The following is a 16,915-nucleotide window of genomic DNA, read 5'->3' as shown; positions in this document are numbered from 1 at the left end:
ATGATGATGTTAATTAAAAAACTTAATTAATTACTAATTTCTGAGGTTACTTCTTCCCCTTTATGGGACAAAGAGTATCTAGATGCGAGTCTAGGAAGGGCAAGTCCAGTCTGGTAATCACTCTAACTGCCGTTGGGAAAAAGAAGCCCCCTCTACCCTTCCCCCACTGCTATAGCTCCAAAAAAAAGACGTAACAACCTCTGAATGAAGCAAACACCCCAACACTGTGCTACAGCAGTAATTACCTGTGTGGTAATGATGTCTGGAAGCAGGAAAGGAGCAGCACTCGGTGTAGGACAGGAAGAGCATCGTTACCTCTGCGTACACCAGGAGTTACCACTGACACGTGTGGGAGAGGGAGACCACTGCCCGGCGACAGTGCACCTGTGGTTTTATCTGCCATAAGGTGCTGAGCTCTGGTTCTTCTCACTTCATGAAAACAGAACTTAACAAAAATAGCTTGTGCTTTAAAAATATATTTTTTTAAAAAAGCATCTTGTCCTCTTGTGATGTGCAGAAGTAAGGATGCCTGGAGGGGCACACATAGGCAGTGCAGAAGGCAGAGATGACCACGTCTGTGCAGGGAGCTTGGCCACCCCAGCAGAGACAGCTACTGACCTCACTGAGCGGTGGCAGAGAAGAATAACGATTGTATTTAGTCCTGGTCCTCGTCCAGAAAAAGAAAACAAACCCTGCATTAACAAATAACAATGCTCTTGAAAGGCACAGTTACTTTCAGGAGCGATTCTGTCAGATCTGCCGTAGGAATATTTAGCTTTTCCTGCCTCTCTCAGCAGATAGATATCCTCTATTTCCAGTTTATTTTCCAAATAAATATGTTTCTTAGCTGCCAGCCTTGCAAACTAACAGTGGGCTCGAGATAAGCTGTTTCTATTTTCCAAGCAGATCTCAAATTGCTCTTACCCACCTTGAGCTCACACTGTCCTCCCAAAACCACCACACCTACAAGAAGACACGTAACCAGCTGCATCTGCAAGCCACCCTGGTGACGCAGTACTTTGAGGTACTAAAGAAAGGCTGGGTGCTCCAGACAGCCTGCAATCATCAGTGCTGTTTTCAGAATGCACAGGACAAAAAAAAACAGGTTCACTACCAGCTAGGGCTGGCCCTAGAAAGAGGTGATTTCATGTCACAATGGATAACAACATGGCTGTGATGATGCACAGGCTCAAACTTGTGTCTTGTCCCTCCCCACCTCTTTTTTTTTCCTGCTAAGCAAATGTTTCCCGTGCAAATGCAACAGCTACCACAAAAATGGAAGTAAGTATGGTTCCTTCCTTATTAGCTTTGCCTCTTCTTCCTGCCTGCACAACCTCCCCTCTCTCCCCCCACTCCAAGGCGCACACTTCCCTAAAGGTAACTCCTCTAGCACGCTTCCAGCCAGCTCGACTGAACTGACTGAGCCGCTTCTGATGTTAGCGATGAAGGCTTCCACTTCCAGGGAAAACACAAAGCTCTGAAACACTCTTGAGAACATCTTGGCAAAAGGGAGGGTTTGGTGAGGGCCCCCAACCCAAAATAAGGGGCCACATGGGTGGCTGGCTGAAGGGATAGGAGCACCCTTGACAAGAACGTGGCCTTCCCCTTGGTCAGCTCACTTATGCTCCAGCAGGAGCTGAAACTGAACCCTATGCTTTTTGAAGCAGCAGATTTTAATCAGGGCTTTTTATTGCCTATGCTGAGCACTTTTGAGCTTTGACATGACCACAATTTAAGAGAAACAAAACTCGTTAAAAAAAAAAGTTGGAAAGTCCAAGTAGAGTCTCTGCTGTGTCACTGAGAAAGTCCTTGGTGGCACCTGGGGGTGGCCTCCCACCCTCTGTGCTCCCCAGCTCTTACCACCTCTGTGAGAGCCAGCTGCGGGTGCTGAAGGCTGGGTGATCCCCAGTCAGGGGATGATGGCTGCGATGGGGCTCAGTCATCATCGGAGAAAGCCAAGTCCTCCACAATGTCCTCTTCTCCTTGGGCTAGCTGCTCGAGGTCAGAGCGCGACAGCCCACGAGTGCGGCTCCTCTGCTTCTGCGACCCTCGGGAAACCTGAGCAGCTTCCTCGCCTTCCTCTGTGGGTGGAAAGAGTGAAAGGTGTAAATCCAGCTTTGCTGCGAGTGAGAGTGAGGCGAGTCGAGGCAACTCGTTGCTAATTAATCCCAGACACTCGTTAATTTATTGGCGCCACTGCAGCTCGCAGGTAGCGGTAGGAGAGTGCTGCAGGGTGCTCAGTGCAGCACTGGCTCTGAAGTACTCGGGGCGAGACGAGAGACCCAACCTGTTATGCCTGAGGCAGAAACACAGAGTAAGAACTGGGAGGGGGCGTGAGACAGGCACTGCCTGCAGCCCTGCAGCCCTCGCAGCTCCGGGTGGTCTCCGTCACCAGAGATGTCAGGCTGGGCACCGAGAGCTGACAGAAAGGAGCTGTCATCGGTAACAGCAAGCTTCCCAACGGCAAAACTAGCCCCAAGCGCTCTCCTTTTTTGAAATAATACTGTAAAAGTGAGGAGCACAAGTAAGAACTGGTTTCTAGGGTGGTGCAGGGCATCTCCCCATTCCCAGTGCCCTTCCCTCTCATTCCAGAAGTGTGGCTTGAGCTCCACACACCTTGCTTCCAAAGGTGGCAGACCAGCTTCCTTAGGCTCCACCAGCAAAGCACGGCAACAATTTCGCCCTCCAGTCTATGCCCACAGCCTCTCACAGGTTGTGGGGGGCGGCAGCCACTGTGGGACATGGCAGCCTCTCTCCCCTTCCCTCTCCTGAGCACTCCCTGGCTCAGCTGCCAGGTTCAGCCCACTCGCCAAAAAAAACCAAAAAAAAAACCAAACCAACAAAAAGCTACCTCTGGCTGCCCACATCTTTCAAAAACCACACTGGTGACACCAGAGGACCAGGAGTGCCTCCCCAGGGCGCTCAGCGCTCGTGCAGAGGTCTCCCCTACGGCTCTGGCCTGTTGGAGGGTGGGAAGCTGTCACAAACGAAAAAAACTCCTCCCTGTCCCATTGTCCGACCAGGCTGCAGGCACGTGTGTTTTGGTAAAAAGCACAAACAGGGATGCTCAGCACACAGAGCTTAAGACTTGGGAGGGCAGATCTGCCTGACTGAGGTCTGAAAAAAGCGCCGCAGGGCAGGAGCACCCGGGCCTGACCATCACTCCCGTCTATCCAGGCACTAGACCGTGCTCCTACAGCCCACAGCAACAGAAGCTGCCATGAGGGGTGAAGGAAGGGAGAATAAGAGTTCCTGCTGCCCCAGACACCACGGAAGGGTGCTTTTCCAGTAGGCAGAGTGCGCAAATGCTCCCTCTTTATCCTTCACAGCACTGTCACAACACGCATCAAATCCCTGTCTATTCTCGGCGCCGAGGTTTGGGGGCGCGTGCCAAACCACAGCCATCTGCCATGCTAAATCGGGCGGATTTCGCTCTCGCTTGGACTCCTTCCCCCTTCCTGCTCCCCAAACTAGCAAAGAAAGCCCGCACACAGGGGCTTTTGTGGCTGCTCCCCACAACCACACATCACACCCAATGGCACGCTGAGGAGCAGAGGCTTGGCACGCTAATACAAAGGCCTAAGCAAGCGGCACACAAAAACCAGCAAAAGGAACGCCGCGGCAGCCAGAGCCCCTGGCAGGCCCCGCTTCCGTCTGCTACGTTAGCAGAGTGACTTGGCAGACACGGGCAAGACTGAGCTGAAGGTAGTGAGCTACGCTCTGTCGGGGTGCGGAGCAGGCTCTCCAGCCGGCTGCGCAAGGGACGGAAGGGGAAGATACTCTCTCCTCAGCTGCCACAAAGCCTGGCTTGGCATCTAGCACAGCCCTGGTGAGACAGCTGGCAGCTCTCAGTAGCCGTGTAGACAGCCGTTCTCCTGGCCTGCTAGGAGCACGCTGAACTGGTAGCCTCACGCTGACACCCATCGCTCTACCGATTCCGTCTCTGGGAGTGATCAGGACCATCAGAGCGAAGCCCTGGTTCTAGCAGGGTCTGTACACATACTGGCAAATGCCACCGTTCCAGCGCAGGAACCCCAGCTGAATGCAGGACTTGGACAAGATCTCCCGCCAGTCCTATCCTGGGAGGAGCTGCTGAGAAGCAGCAGCTAAAGGGTGCAGCACCCCACACCCGAGGGACTGCTCGGATGAGAAGTGAAGCGCACCTTCCACACCCCCATGCACGTATAAGCCGTGCAGAGCCTTGATGCAAGGTTTCTGTACCCCGTTGGGGTGGGCCGTACTTCAAGAGTTCGTCTGAGCCTCTCTGCAGGAGGCCCCGGAAAAGAGATGAAAGGGTCTGGTGGCTTGTTAAGAGCAAAGACCCGAACCCTCTCGCTCTTTTCTCAGTATAAACTCAGAACTGCCAGGTCTCCCTGCGCAGGGTGTGCATGTGTCTGTGTGTCCGAGTCCCTCCTGACACCCCGCAGCTCAGAACAGCGGCACAGCAAGAAAAGGAGATGGTTTCTTTGCCCCCAGAATGCAAAGGAGCCTTCAGTTACCACTGCTGTCAAAAATTCCCTTCCCCTTTGCCCAGCTGCACTACTCACCATCTGAGTCACCGTCTTCTCCCAATTCTTCCTCGTCCTCCTCGATTTCATACTTCCCTTCTTCTTCATCATCATCCTCGCCGAAGTCCTCGCTGCTTGCTTCTGAACTGTCGTCTGATGCCTGCTTGGCTTTGGCCTTACCTGTAAGTATTTTTACTTTGTAAACGGAAACACAAAGAGCAGCACACAAGCGTACACGCGGGTGGTATACGGAAAGTACGCCATCCCAACATCCATCCTCAGGAGCAGAGCCACACACACGCCACGGCGGGAATTTCACCAAAAGCCATGTCCCCTCGCACTGGAGGCCCAGAGAAGGATGTGTTTCATTTCAGAGGCCAGGAAGGCCAGGACATAGAGAGTCAGAGAAATCACTCGCAGCAGGGTTTTACCGCTAAAGCCCAGGATTTGCTTCTACCTGGTATTTAGGGAGCACTACCAGCCCAGCACCCAGGCATCCATGATGAAGATACCTAACCGCCCTGCTCAGAGAGACATGAAAGCTAGGAGAGGAAGACAGACAGAAGAGCAGAATGAGAAGAAACGGGCCTACTGAACAGACATGAGAAAGGGGAAGGAATAAGTCACAAAGCTGAGACCAGAGAAGGGCTGGTTCCACTGAGAACCAGTGCCTGTGTACACCCACCTCCACCCCTCCATGGTGACTGAAAGCAGGGGTAGACTCTCCGGTTCAGGGCATCCTTTTAAACCTCTCTTACCTTTACTCCCTCTGTTAGTCACAACAAAAAGGTCTAGGAACAGATATTGCTGCAAATTCCCATGCATGGCCAGCCAGGTCCAAGGGGGCCTGGGAGGAAGTATCAGGAGCCTCTGGGTGCTTCGCCTGTGGGAAAATTATCTGCCCCTCAGCCTCTGGAATCGGACAACTTCTACTCATGTTGGATTTGCTTCAGTGAAGGAGTGCTTCTCCCCGTTCTCCCTCCTCCAGACAGCGTGAGTCACCAGGCATTGAAATGACAGAATACAAGTTCTGTACGGAGGGAGCAGAACCGGCTGCTTCTTGCCCCCTTCCAGCCACCACCCCTGAGGTAAGCCCAGCTCAGCGCTGCAGGCTGCCTGCCATTTCTTAAAAAACCTGCTGAAGTAGCTATTTATTCACACTTCAGACTCTGGCTGTACATCTTTTTCACATGGTGATTCTTTGGCCCCACCGTGGCATCTATTTTTTGCCCCATCCTCCCTCCTCAGCAGCTGACCTAAGTTCCTCACTGAACTGGATACAGAGCCATTAATAAGCTTGGCTGCCAGCATTCCCAGCTCCCCGTCATCACCCTGCTCGCTCCGCTTTCACCCATCTGTCAGCTCTGCCAGCACGCAGCCTCTGCGATTGTCCCCCCGAGGGATCGGAAGCTCCATCTCACGGATGGAGCTCTCGCAGCCGCGCGGAGAGCACCCGCTCCCCAGGAGATGGATTGCAGCGCCGTTCGCCGCACCACATCGTACTGATGGGCACCTGAGCAGCTCAGGAACAACTGAGAGAGGCACGCTCTCATCCATCAAGCAGCACCGTGAAAGCGCCGACGGATCCAGCTACCAGCGCATCCCAGTATGCAGAGAAACCAGCTGTGGGCAGGAACTGGGTATCGGGCCCTCGGGTCATTCCGACGTGCTACGACACAGGCAGCAAGCCACTAAGAGGAATTTACTCAACTTCTTCAGCCTTCTGCGCCCGGATCCCCAAGCTGACAGCCCACAGCGGGAATTTTGCCACGGAGAAAGGCCACGATTGTTCTGCTAGGAAATGAAAATGTCTGACCTCTCCTTCCACACCCCCGGCCCCCACCAGTCTGGCATTAAATTGATGTAACATGATTACGTGAGGGGTAAATGAAGAAACCTGCTCAAGTTCATTAGCGGCACACCAACACCTAATGCGGCCAGATCACTCATTACAGCCAGGCCCAGAGAGATGCTGCAGCCACACTCCCTTCTCGCCTTTAATTGCCTCACGACGAGACAGCCCAGCACCTCCTCTGAGCCATTAAGAATTTCCAGGAGCAGCCGCCTTTCCTCCCAGAGATCTGTCAGCTGGTAAATGAGAGGAACTCACAAACGTCCCCACCCCCCACCAGCAACACACAGATTGATCAAATCCATGCTTTTCCTCCCCATCTCCTGGCTCTTTCCACCCTTGCCCGCTCAAGGATTCCCTAAAACGTGCAAGCTTGTTTCTCTCCCCTCTTCAGATCTTGCAGAGGCCCAAGGAAAGGAGTCTCTCCTGACTGCCAAATGCTTTCTCCGTTCCAGAGGGCAGCTTGTCTTGATGCGATGGAATTGTTTGCGTCCACCACCTTCCTGGCCCTTGGGGGTGATGCTTGGGGTGCACAATGCTGCTGAAACGAGCAGCTTTCAGCTCCACCTGCACGAGGTAGAGGGAATCTCCCCTCAGATGCACAAGACGAAAGAACATTTGGAAATGCAGCACTCTCCTCCCTTCTCCTATGCAGCCGTATCTGCTGCATGCATCAACACACTGCCTGCACTTTATTCCCTGGTGTGGCTGCACCACAGGCAGCGTCGCCTTGTCGGAAGGACCACAATGCCGAGACTCTGGACACACGAGCTCAAAGTTCTGTCTCAAAACCCCACTCCAGCCATGTCGAGGCATCCCTCCCTTTCCTGCCTCAATTATTACACCTGAATTTTTCATACTGACTCACTGAGCAGGGACGACTACTCCCCAGCAGTCTATGCAGCAACATCCCCCTCCGAAATGATCTCGGTTGATGTCTCCCAGTGCAACATGAGATGCACTGACAGGGAGCTAACCAGCATTCCCAACTTCCCGGTTCTGAAAGGAGCAGATACGGAGTTATGCTGATGAATTCACTGACCGAATTCCCAAGAACTGTCCACCACCCTCTCTGTTCTTTCAGGCACCCCTAAAATAAACAGAAGTGCTGGTACTGACAGAGCAGGGGGCTCAAACCACAAAGAAACCCAATGAGACTTCTACAAACGTGACACCAGACACAGAAACGTTTGTTATTGCTAGGATTCAGGAGAGATTCACTCATTCATCGCTGGATTCAGCACGGCACGCTAAGTAAGAATGAAGACTCAGATGGGTGGGAGGCTTCTGCTGCCAGGGACCTGTGACCCACTGCAACGGCTGAGGTCAGGGTTGGGACTCAGGAAAGAAGAAAGTGAAGACCTGCAAAGCTTACGGAGCTAGGGAAAAGGTGGCTGCTGTCAAAGATAAATGGTTTATCACGGTTTTGGCTGCTGTGAGGCTGCTAAGGTCAAGGTAAGGAAGGACCAGAGAGCGTAGCTACTGCTGGGCCCTGCAGGACCAGAAAGAAGACCTGGGCCAAGGGGAGCGGATGGCCTGCTATCAGCCTTTCACCTCTGGCCTAATGCAAAACTGGGCTTAGGATTCAGAAGACGACAGGCCTAAGAGATAGGTTTATGCCTGGGTCCTACATGGGCCATTAAAGCAGGATGATGGCTGTATTTCTTGTTTTCCTCTCCCAGAAGGTCCATCCAGGGCAGTCTTATCTTCCTGACTAGATTTCTGCCATCAGCTGCTCAACGTGTGTCTCTTGGAAGCAGTCTGAGGCTGATTCAAGATGAACCAAAGTCCTTCCACTGTCCCAGACTCTCCTTTTTCCTTATTTGAAGAGAGGAGGTTGTGATGCCTTCAAACCTCACAGGTAAAGAAGCGAATGCACAAGCCACAGCAGCTGCAAGGCCTCTCAAATTCCCTTGCATCCGGCCACCCAACAGAACAACGGCCACAAAGACAGGGAACGGCAGCAAATCGGAGCACTGGCTTCATTGACTTCCATCTGCAGCCAGCCCTGACAGTTACTGAATGCAGAGCACGGCTGGGAACATCTCACACCCCACACAGAGGAAGAACAAGAGCTCATTGTATGCATCTCCCAAGACACAAGCGCTTTTCCCAGCCTCCCGGTTCCCCGTCCCTTTCCCACTGCGATGTCACGCCACTGCCTGGAGGGGACTTCACCCTGTGCTACAGCAGAGACCCGGCGCTCCGCTGTCTCCACCCAGCGCCTCGGGATCCATGGTGGGGCTGAGCACAGTTGCTCCTTGAGATGGAAGCTGCCTTCAGGGCCTGCACCCTCCATCTAGAAAACACCCTGCTAAGAATAAAGGCTACGGAGAGGCAGCTGAGCCAGGAATGCTGGAAGGGAAGTTCACGCTCCGTGACCAGATACCGCGTGCCAGCCAGACAGAGAGTTGCCGTAGACCCTGTATGGTATCATCAGTAACGTCACTCTACTATATGAACGACAATGCATTTAGAAAACCTGTGAGATCCCAAATATTCCAAATTACAAAAAGAAAATCCAAGTTCTTCCTCAAACTATTGTGGAACCTGTCTTCTCAGGCAGGTTCCACAATTTACTGTGGCCCCCTCGTGGTCACAGCCAGAGAGTGACATCACTCCATGTTCTCCAGAGGCTCCAGACTTTCCTGGCTTGTCAAAAATACTTGCAACATGAGTTACTATAAAATAAATAAATCAGAAGTGCACGCAAAGAGAGATCCTTCTTCTGGCAGCCAGCCCCTGTGATAGCTACTGCTCACAGTGACGTACACAGCAAAGACCCAGCACGCTGTCAGGGAGAACAACATTTCTACTCCTCTTTTGTAGGTGCAGAAACAAAACGTGGATTTCTACACCTCCACTGATGGTGCAAAAAGACAACAAACACTTTTATGTTCCCTAAGGCGAGACTTCAGCCTAGAACCTGCACAGGTTATAAGCACAAGAACTCCTCACTCTTTGGGAATTACAGTATGAACCATGGCTGCTGTTTTGAAGCCTTTGAAAACAGGGTCGGTGTTCAGCCAAACATCCCCTAGTTCTTGGGCTCTCCTGTTGAGGTCAGTGTCTGTGACACAAGAAAGGTGCTAAGGGGAGGAGAGAGCATGGGTCACGTACAGAAGGAGGCTAGTGCAGGATTTAAGGCTTTAAAATGAGCTGGAGGGACAAAGTAGGGACAGAGAGAAAGATAAAAGCCTCCCCACCACCTTCTGTCTGTCACTTTGAAAAGGCACCATCATCCTGTGCTCTCTCTCCCTAACAGTAAATCTGTCAAACCGAACATGGCCAGCACGCATCCCCCTTAGGGCAGGGCTGTACTGACCCACATCACACAGAATTCTGGACAAGGAGAAGGGATGCCGAGCCCCAGTTCCATACCTTTTATATTGAATCCAACATTCTCCTCATCAGAGTCACTGTCCAGCTCAAAGAGCTCCTTAAATTCCTTCTTATCTTCCTCCTTTCTTTCGTCTTGTTTCTTACGCTTAATTTCTGGGAAGTTCAAGTCTTCAAGCTGGAAAAAACCAAAAGCAACAGTAAGAACAGCCTTAATTTGTACTTTTAAACATAAAATGCTGAGCTTAAACACAGAAACTTGGCTTTGCCCAGTGTGTGTGAGCCACGCTGCCAAGAACCATTGGGTTTGCTCGCTGCCAGCTAGAGGAGCAACGGACAGATTTGTGAGGTAGTTACAAAAGTGAACGATGCATGCAGAGCACCACTGCTCGGTTGATCTTTACCTAATGAACTACTTTTGCTAACGGGTCGTCTACTGCTGGTACCTTAGCATGGATAAAAACGCCGGACATCCATGACGAGCTGGCTGTCCTAGATCTCTGGACTGAAAGCCATGCCTGTGAGCTTGGACAGCCAAGCACAATCGAGTCAGACTGTGCTGGTCACCTCTGAAGTAGCAGTTTTCCACCAACGCCAAAAACTGTGACACTGCCTTTTTGGCTGCAGATTTCAGCACAGTTGAATGGCGAGGTGCTGAAGACGCTCAAGGTCTGTCTCCACCATCGCTTCCTGGTTGCCAGCCCTTCAGGAGATCAATGGGCCAAGAGCCTTGCTGTTGCAGACACCCAGTATCATTAAGTACTTGCAATTGACACCACCTCACTGCTCTTTACACCTCTCCGGAAGGGGATTAGGGGGAGGATTTACTTGCAAGGGCTCAGGCCAGCAGGGCAAAGATAATCAGAATGCAAATTAAATCGCAAGCGCTCTCTGAACATCAGCTGCCCGCTACCCGTGCCTGGCTGCACACCTCCTGGGAAGCACTCACGCATTAGCACACATTAGCTTGCTTGGAAACATTCGCCCCGCGAGTAATAACTCATTCGCTCTCTCCCACCCGTCAAGACCACCCCTCAACACGCTCCTCTCTGACCACAGCCACTTCAGCCCTCCCGTGAGCTTCCCCCGGCGGGAAGAGTAGCGAAGCACAGTCTGTAAGGAACAGCAGCTCTCAGCTGAGAGAGAAAAAGATTGAGAGTAGAGGGTTGGGGGGAGAGATGAGAGACACACATTTGCTCCTGCAGCCAATTCCAGCAATTTCTCCCAGCCTGTTTCACGGTTATGGTCCCCAGCTGGGCAATATTGATTCTGGGAGCTGAGCACTTACAAGCAATAACCTGCAGCACCAGGATGGAGAGTCAGAAGCTGGCCAGAGAAGGGGAGAGAGGAGTAAATCACCAATCATTATTTGCAGGGTCCTAATTTTAAATCATCTTCCCACCTGCTCTTTTCCACTCCTTCCACCGGCCCTGCAGAGACCTGCTGGGCTGTCTCCGTGCTGGGAAGACGAGTGAAGAAAGCAGCACACGCCTGGCTTTTCCAAACAGCAGTCGTTGCATGCCAGAGAGCGGACTTGGGAAGCAAAACACAGCAAGAGCAGCAATCCAGAGTCACTGCCTAACGGCTGCCCTCAGCTGACCTGACGCCATACTGTGACCATCCGCTTTCCTAGGGTGGTTAAGCTCCGCTCCAGCAAGCAGGGGAGCTGCTACGGTGAAAACATTTTCCTTAGCCCCTACCAGCTCCGGCAGATGGGACAGGTTCATGCTGGACTCCTCTCGTCTGTTCTGGCATTTAACTTTATGGAGAGTGGGAGGGCAGAGGGAGATGCTCCAGAAATACTGAGTCAGTGAGAGGCTCCAGAAATAAAACACAAAGGTCTCAGAAGCTAAAATACACCAGCAGCTATGCTTCTAACCCAGCACCAGGCTGTGATCAGACACAGTCCCCATACCTGATCCCTTTCAGTTTATTCCTTGCCTCTGCAAGTCCCTCAGCCAGGTCGTGCTGCCACCATCCCAGTCTCGGGGAGAAGCATCAGTGCTTCCTGCAGCCCAAGACCCGGACCACGATGTCCTCCCTCAGTAGCTCCACTTGGGTCAAAGCCTCTCATGGTCACTCCAACAGGTACCGGGAACTGCACCCTGTGGCACATCATCAGTACGGCTGAGCCAACTCTGGGAGTCGCCCAGCCACAGGCAGCACCTTTGGGTGCTCAAAATTGTGAAAAATTTCTCCAGTATCCTGTGGAGGACATGCACAACAGGGAGCTGTTAGTTGGGGCTTCTTCGTATTTCCATACTGCCTAGGAAACGTCCCCATTTCCAAAGGCAGCCTACAGTTTTGGGTGACATCAATACTGGTTGAACTCAACCTGAGCGTATCAAAAAGGACCTGGTGTTGAATCATGCCGAGCTGTGCTACCTCCAACCTTCTGAGACTCCAGGAGTGCCTTCAAGACGTGCACCTCAAAATAAAGGCATCAGAAAATCCTTCTAGTTGTGGAGTCATCCCAAAGTAAAGGAATGAGACTTGTACTGAGCCACAGCTCACAGATCCAGCCTGTGTTCATCACACAGTAGCAGTAATTAGGTAATTTGGGGGCCAGTCTTTTAATCTCCAGCTAGAGGGTTACTATCTACTGAGTCTCACAAAGTTGATTAGTCTCATCCCATTAAAAACCATTGGGAACAGCAAATGGAATGGGCAGACAGGGCCAGTGTTGTTATATAAGGCAAGCTGCAGCTCACAGCAGCTGAGAACCAGGGTGATTTTTTTCTGTTATTTTATTTTTCCCCCTCAATGGCTGCTAATGGGACATGGATTTTCCCAGCCCTAATGGGTCTCACGGTGCTCACTCTCCCGCTGGGGCTCACAACGCCGCACCATTAAGCTAGCAGTCCCCACTGAGAGACACAATGGCCCCATTGACCAAGCAAAAACGCCAGGTAGCCACAGGCATTTCAGCAAGCTAGCTCCAAAGTCTCTCTCTACAGTTTATCTGCTCAGCCCACTTCTCCAAGAGAGGACAAGTCCCTGTCACTGCCCTTCAGACTTCCCCTCGTTTCAGAAGTCACCCTCTCGAGCCTTGCTAGCCACCTCAGCTGGTCCTGGCCACCCCAAGGAGCTCCAGCTCCCCCCTTTATCAAGAGACAGGGGCTTGTCTACACTGAGGCTGATCTCCTCTCCCCTTGTGATAGCTGCTTCCATACCAGCGAACTGTCAGCTCACACCAGCCAGGCCAGTTTGGGCAAGAGATTAGCCCCACTCACAGCAATCATTTCTTGCCGTTTCTCAGCTCCGCATCCTTAATTTCCTTTCTGCAGAGGCCATACTCTCCTGCTGGGTTCGCACAGAAAACAAGCGTGATTTTTGTTCCCTCTGCATGGCTGCCCCAGGGAGCTTCAGCCTCCTGTCCTTACCTCAGGCTGCTATACAACACTGAGCATTTCTAGGATCTCCCAGGTCTTCTACCATGCTCTGGGACTTGGCTCAGAGCCAGTCGTCCTCATGTCCCATCGATTATTTTAATTGTTCCCCACCATACGCTGGAGACACCAATTATATCTATTTCCTGCTCACTGGCCAAGAGCCTAGCTCAGCCACTTTCATTGCATTAGCATCGAGACAGCTTTCCTTTAGACTCCTAATGTAAGCAACCCCCACCTTCTGCATCCCGGAGCGCAGCGGCCACGGAGCACTCCCTTGGGCAGGAGATGTGGGAAACGACAGTCTGAGCACTGCTGTCCAGGCAGCAAGTCCCACCTCACGACCAGCCACCCCCACAGGGGTGAAATAAGAAAATACAAAACAGAACTAATCTGATATTCCCTTTGCTAAGAAGAGAGGCATCTTCCCATCCCTACTTTCTTGCAAAGTGAGGTTTTCAGCATGGCAATCCAGTCACATTCTGCAGAGCTGGAAAAAAGAGCGAAAGGCCCACACGAGCTCAACTCATTCTGTTTTACCATCAAGAAGGCAATGCAATTTGCAGGAAATATGAGAACTGCCCTAAAGCAACGTGAGAAGGCCCATGAATGTGGGGATGAACACGCAGAACTGGAACTGTGTGTACAGTCAAAACTTCAAAACTACATCACATGCTTGTACCAACGGGTCTTGAACAGCATGAGCCTGAACAGGGACAGACGGAAATTCACCCTAGCACCACTTCACCCTGTCTCACCTACTCCATCAACTTGGGCAAATGAAGAGGCTACAGGCAGAGGACACAGATGTTGCTCCTCGAGATCCCAGGGAGCTGAAGACACCAGGCTGCTGTCCAGCCACACTCGTGCTCGTTCCAAGAATGCCCAGCCTACTCACTCACACGGCTCAAGCCAATTTCAGCTCACACCACTGGAGATAAAGACCACGGCTCTCCCATCTTCCCACACCACAGATGACGTCCATTAAGTCATGCCTTTCATTCTTACCCTTTCTTTGCCGCTGATTTCCAGTTGTATCTCCTTTTCTCTTAGCTTCTTCCACTGAGTATAATACTTGGTCAGAGGTGTCCCCTCCTCTTTGACCTGCTTCTCCCATTGCTCCTGTGGACAGAGGAGGTGCAAGTTTAAGAAAGGCTTTCAAAGCATTTTCCAATACAACTTGGGCAAATGCAGGGAATCAAGAGCAGAGGTTAAGACTGTTTCCCAAACAACCTTTTCCCAGCTTCTGGGTAGGAAATTGGCAACCATGCCTAAGAACGCAAGCAGGACTAAGTGCGAACTCAGGCACCATCATTTAAAGCAACTACTGAGTCAGGAGTGGTGTGACTGACAAGTCTCCTTCGGTAACGCAATGCCTGGGCACCACAGGGAGATCAAAGAAAGCCAAAAGACGGACTGGACAGGTTGGCCAATGCAACAGCTTGCTTATGCAGTACCAAAGCACAAGATACCGATGAAGGATAGCGTAAGGTCCTCATAAAGGAGCATCTACATGGTGGTGCATAAGATGCTTTGGCTTACAGAAGATCACCAAATTTTCTCAGCATGGGGGCCTGAAATATGGGTTCCCAAGATTCCTATTTCCCCCTTCCAGAAGAGGGTCTGATGGTCAGAATTGCTAAAAACTCACAATAGGCTCTCCTAAAAGAAGTTCAGTGACTTCTGGGATCCACTATAGACTATCTTTGCCTTGAACATCCACTTCTACTCTAGCTCTGTGAGAAGACACTGACACAGAAGTCAAGTCAGATGATGCAGCCTACTGTAATGAAAAAGACATTACTTCAACTGAAATCTGAAGGAAGGAATCAAAGGATCTATCAGCACAAAATTTGTCCCCTGCTCCTTCAATGATCACCCGCTCAGTTCTTGCTTTTTAATTCACAAAACCCTCATGCAAGCATTTATAAGACCAAAATACCAAAGATGTCTGAGTGCCTTTTCCCCCTGTTCCACAGCCAAGTGTTTATTTTTGAAACAAACATTCCCCTGCAGGCTCTTGGACTCATCCCAACCTTGAGAGAGCAGAGCACGAAGAAGTGCCGAGCCCGTTTCCGCTGTCCAAGGCGGGAGAATAAGGAGGTGCAAACACCGTAAATAGTGGGAAGCAAATTAGATGATTAAAAATTCTTCTACGCTTCAATCATTTGGCACGGTAGCGCTGAAAGGGGGGTGGTGGTATGTCATATTAAAATACATTCTTCTTAACCTGTCAACATCCCTCTAACTTAAAACCCACACAGAACTGTACCTGTTAACTGGATTTCCACAGTGCCCAGAAGCTTTGCATTACCCCACAGTGAAAATTCAATCTAATGTAAGCAGAAAGACATGACATACAAGTAGGAATTGAAAGAGGTGAAGGAGGAAGGGAATGAGCAACAGGAAGGTCAACACAGATCCAAAAAGAGTATCCTGAATCCAGAGCTGAGAACAAATCCAGAGCTCTGGCAGCTGTGTGTACAGAATGCACCCGCTTGAAGGTGGGAACAAAAGGCCAGACCGTCTTCACAGCAGAAAACACAGCAGCAGCAGCTCAAATGTTCTTCAGCAGATCCCAAATCAACTGCTTCTGAGGAGCTGAGCCCCAAAACTAGGGAGCTACGGTGTGTTGGCTGCAGCCTGTGAGCCAAGGTGCAGGAAAAAGTTTGTTTAAAGAGCAGTGTATGAACAAGACGACAGAAAGAGCAGGTCTCTGCAATGGATAGCAGCGCAGAGCTGCCAGCTTACACAAATAAGCAAGCACTCAGTGTATGAGGTGAAGTGAAATACATCAGTCTACACCAGCTCTTGATTTGGCCCATCACTGGGAGGGAAGGGGAGGTGATCTGTGGTCTCTGCAGCTGGCACCAGGAGCTGAACTTTGGCAATAAACTGGCCATGAGCTTGTGTCACCTGCACTCTGATGGCACAGAATATTTATACATCCTACAACAGGCGCCATCGATACTGGTAATCACGGGTCCCAGCCTCACAGCCCTCACGGGACCGTTTGTAACACAGCTCCAGGTCTGCGCGGCTGGAGCCCGTGTCTGCTCTCCCATCTCCGCCCCGGCAGGCTGACTGAAAGCACAGCTGATGTACAGCCGACTCCAGCAGCACTCGCTAGCGGAGACGCCAGCCAGCAGACAGCACGGCTTTACTGTCGATCCCACCCACCGCTACGGCAAGAGGAGTGATTCTCGAGGAGTACAAAGTCACCCCATTTATAGATTAGGCTCGTATCAGGCTGCCGGCTGTCATCAGGCAATTTGTTGATGCTGCTTGTATGGACAGCTTCTGAAAAAGACTCTTCCTACAGAGAGCAAAAGTCTATTTGTTATGTCTGATACAGCTTTTTTGGTTTTTAAAGTATGCTGGGATCCAGAGATAAATAAGACCACTAAAACACTCCCATCTTTCTAGTCAGAACACTTCAACAAGAACTTTGAGAGAGTGGATGCAATCACACCCACTTTAACCACTCGCAATTCTCCTTCTACGACTGCCTTTGCATCACTGTGCTGTCCGGCAACGCCCAGCCCAGATCAAGCCCACAGTGGCACCTGTACAAACATAACAAAGATCATCACCCGCTCTCCAGAAAAACCTTGCATCTGAAATAGGAGATGGGGATGAAGGCAGAAGATCTGGAAATCCCATGGACATGAGGCAATGCTTTCCATCAGCTCATTCCTTCACTTCACATTTCATGAAGCATAACGGCCTGCTGGGCTGCACTGTTTTTAAACAAAAGGTTTCCCAGCTCAGTGCAAAGGTCTCCCTGGGAGCCACAGACCTTTTTTCCCTGCCAGTCCAGGGCCCAC

The 16,915-nt window shown here is 51.2% G+C and overlaps 1 protein-coding gene across 1 annotated transcript in view; it reads right to left on the bottom strand.

Moving 5' to 3' along the window:
* Nucleotides 1–1,669: 1,669 nt before the first annotated feature.
* NOC2L (NOC2 like nucleolar associated transcriptional repressor) overlaps nt 1,670–16,915 on the bottom strand; it is a 47,098-nt gene continuing 31,852 nt past the window's right edge. Inside the window, exons 16-19 of the mRNA XM_086764393.1 lie at nt 14,097–14,210; nt 9,742–9,877; nt 4,548–4,688; nt 1,670–2,081 (exon numbers count right to left, since the gene is read on the bottom strand). Coding sequence (XP_086620519.1) covers nt 1,936–2,081; nt 4,548–4,688; nt 9,742–9,877; nt 14,097–14,210 — 537 coding nt within the window. The 3' untranslated portion in view covers nt 1,670–1,935. The remainder of the gene's footprint in view (nt 2,082–4,547; nt 4,689–9,741; nt 9,878–14,096; nt 14,211–16,915) is intronic.

The sequence above is a fragment of the Chlamydotis macqueenii genome, chromosome 21 (genome assembly GCF_036417535.1).
Source record: "Chlamydotis macqueenii isolate bChlMac1 chromosome 21, bChlMac1.mat, whole genome shotgun sequence".
NCBI classification, from domain to species: domain Eukaryota; kingdom Metazoa; phylum Chordata; class Aves; order Otidiformes; family Otididae; genus Chlamydotis; species Chlamydotis macqueenii.
The sequence above is the reverse complement of the archived record's forward strand: the minus strand, read 5'-3'. Positions and strand labels throughout refer to the sequence as shown.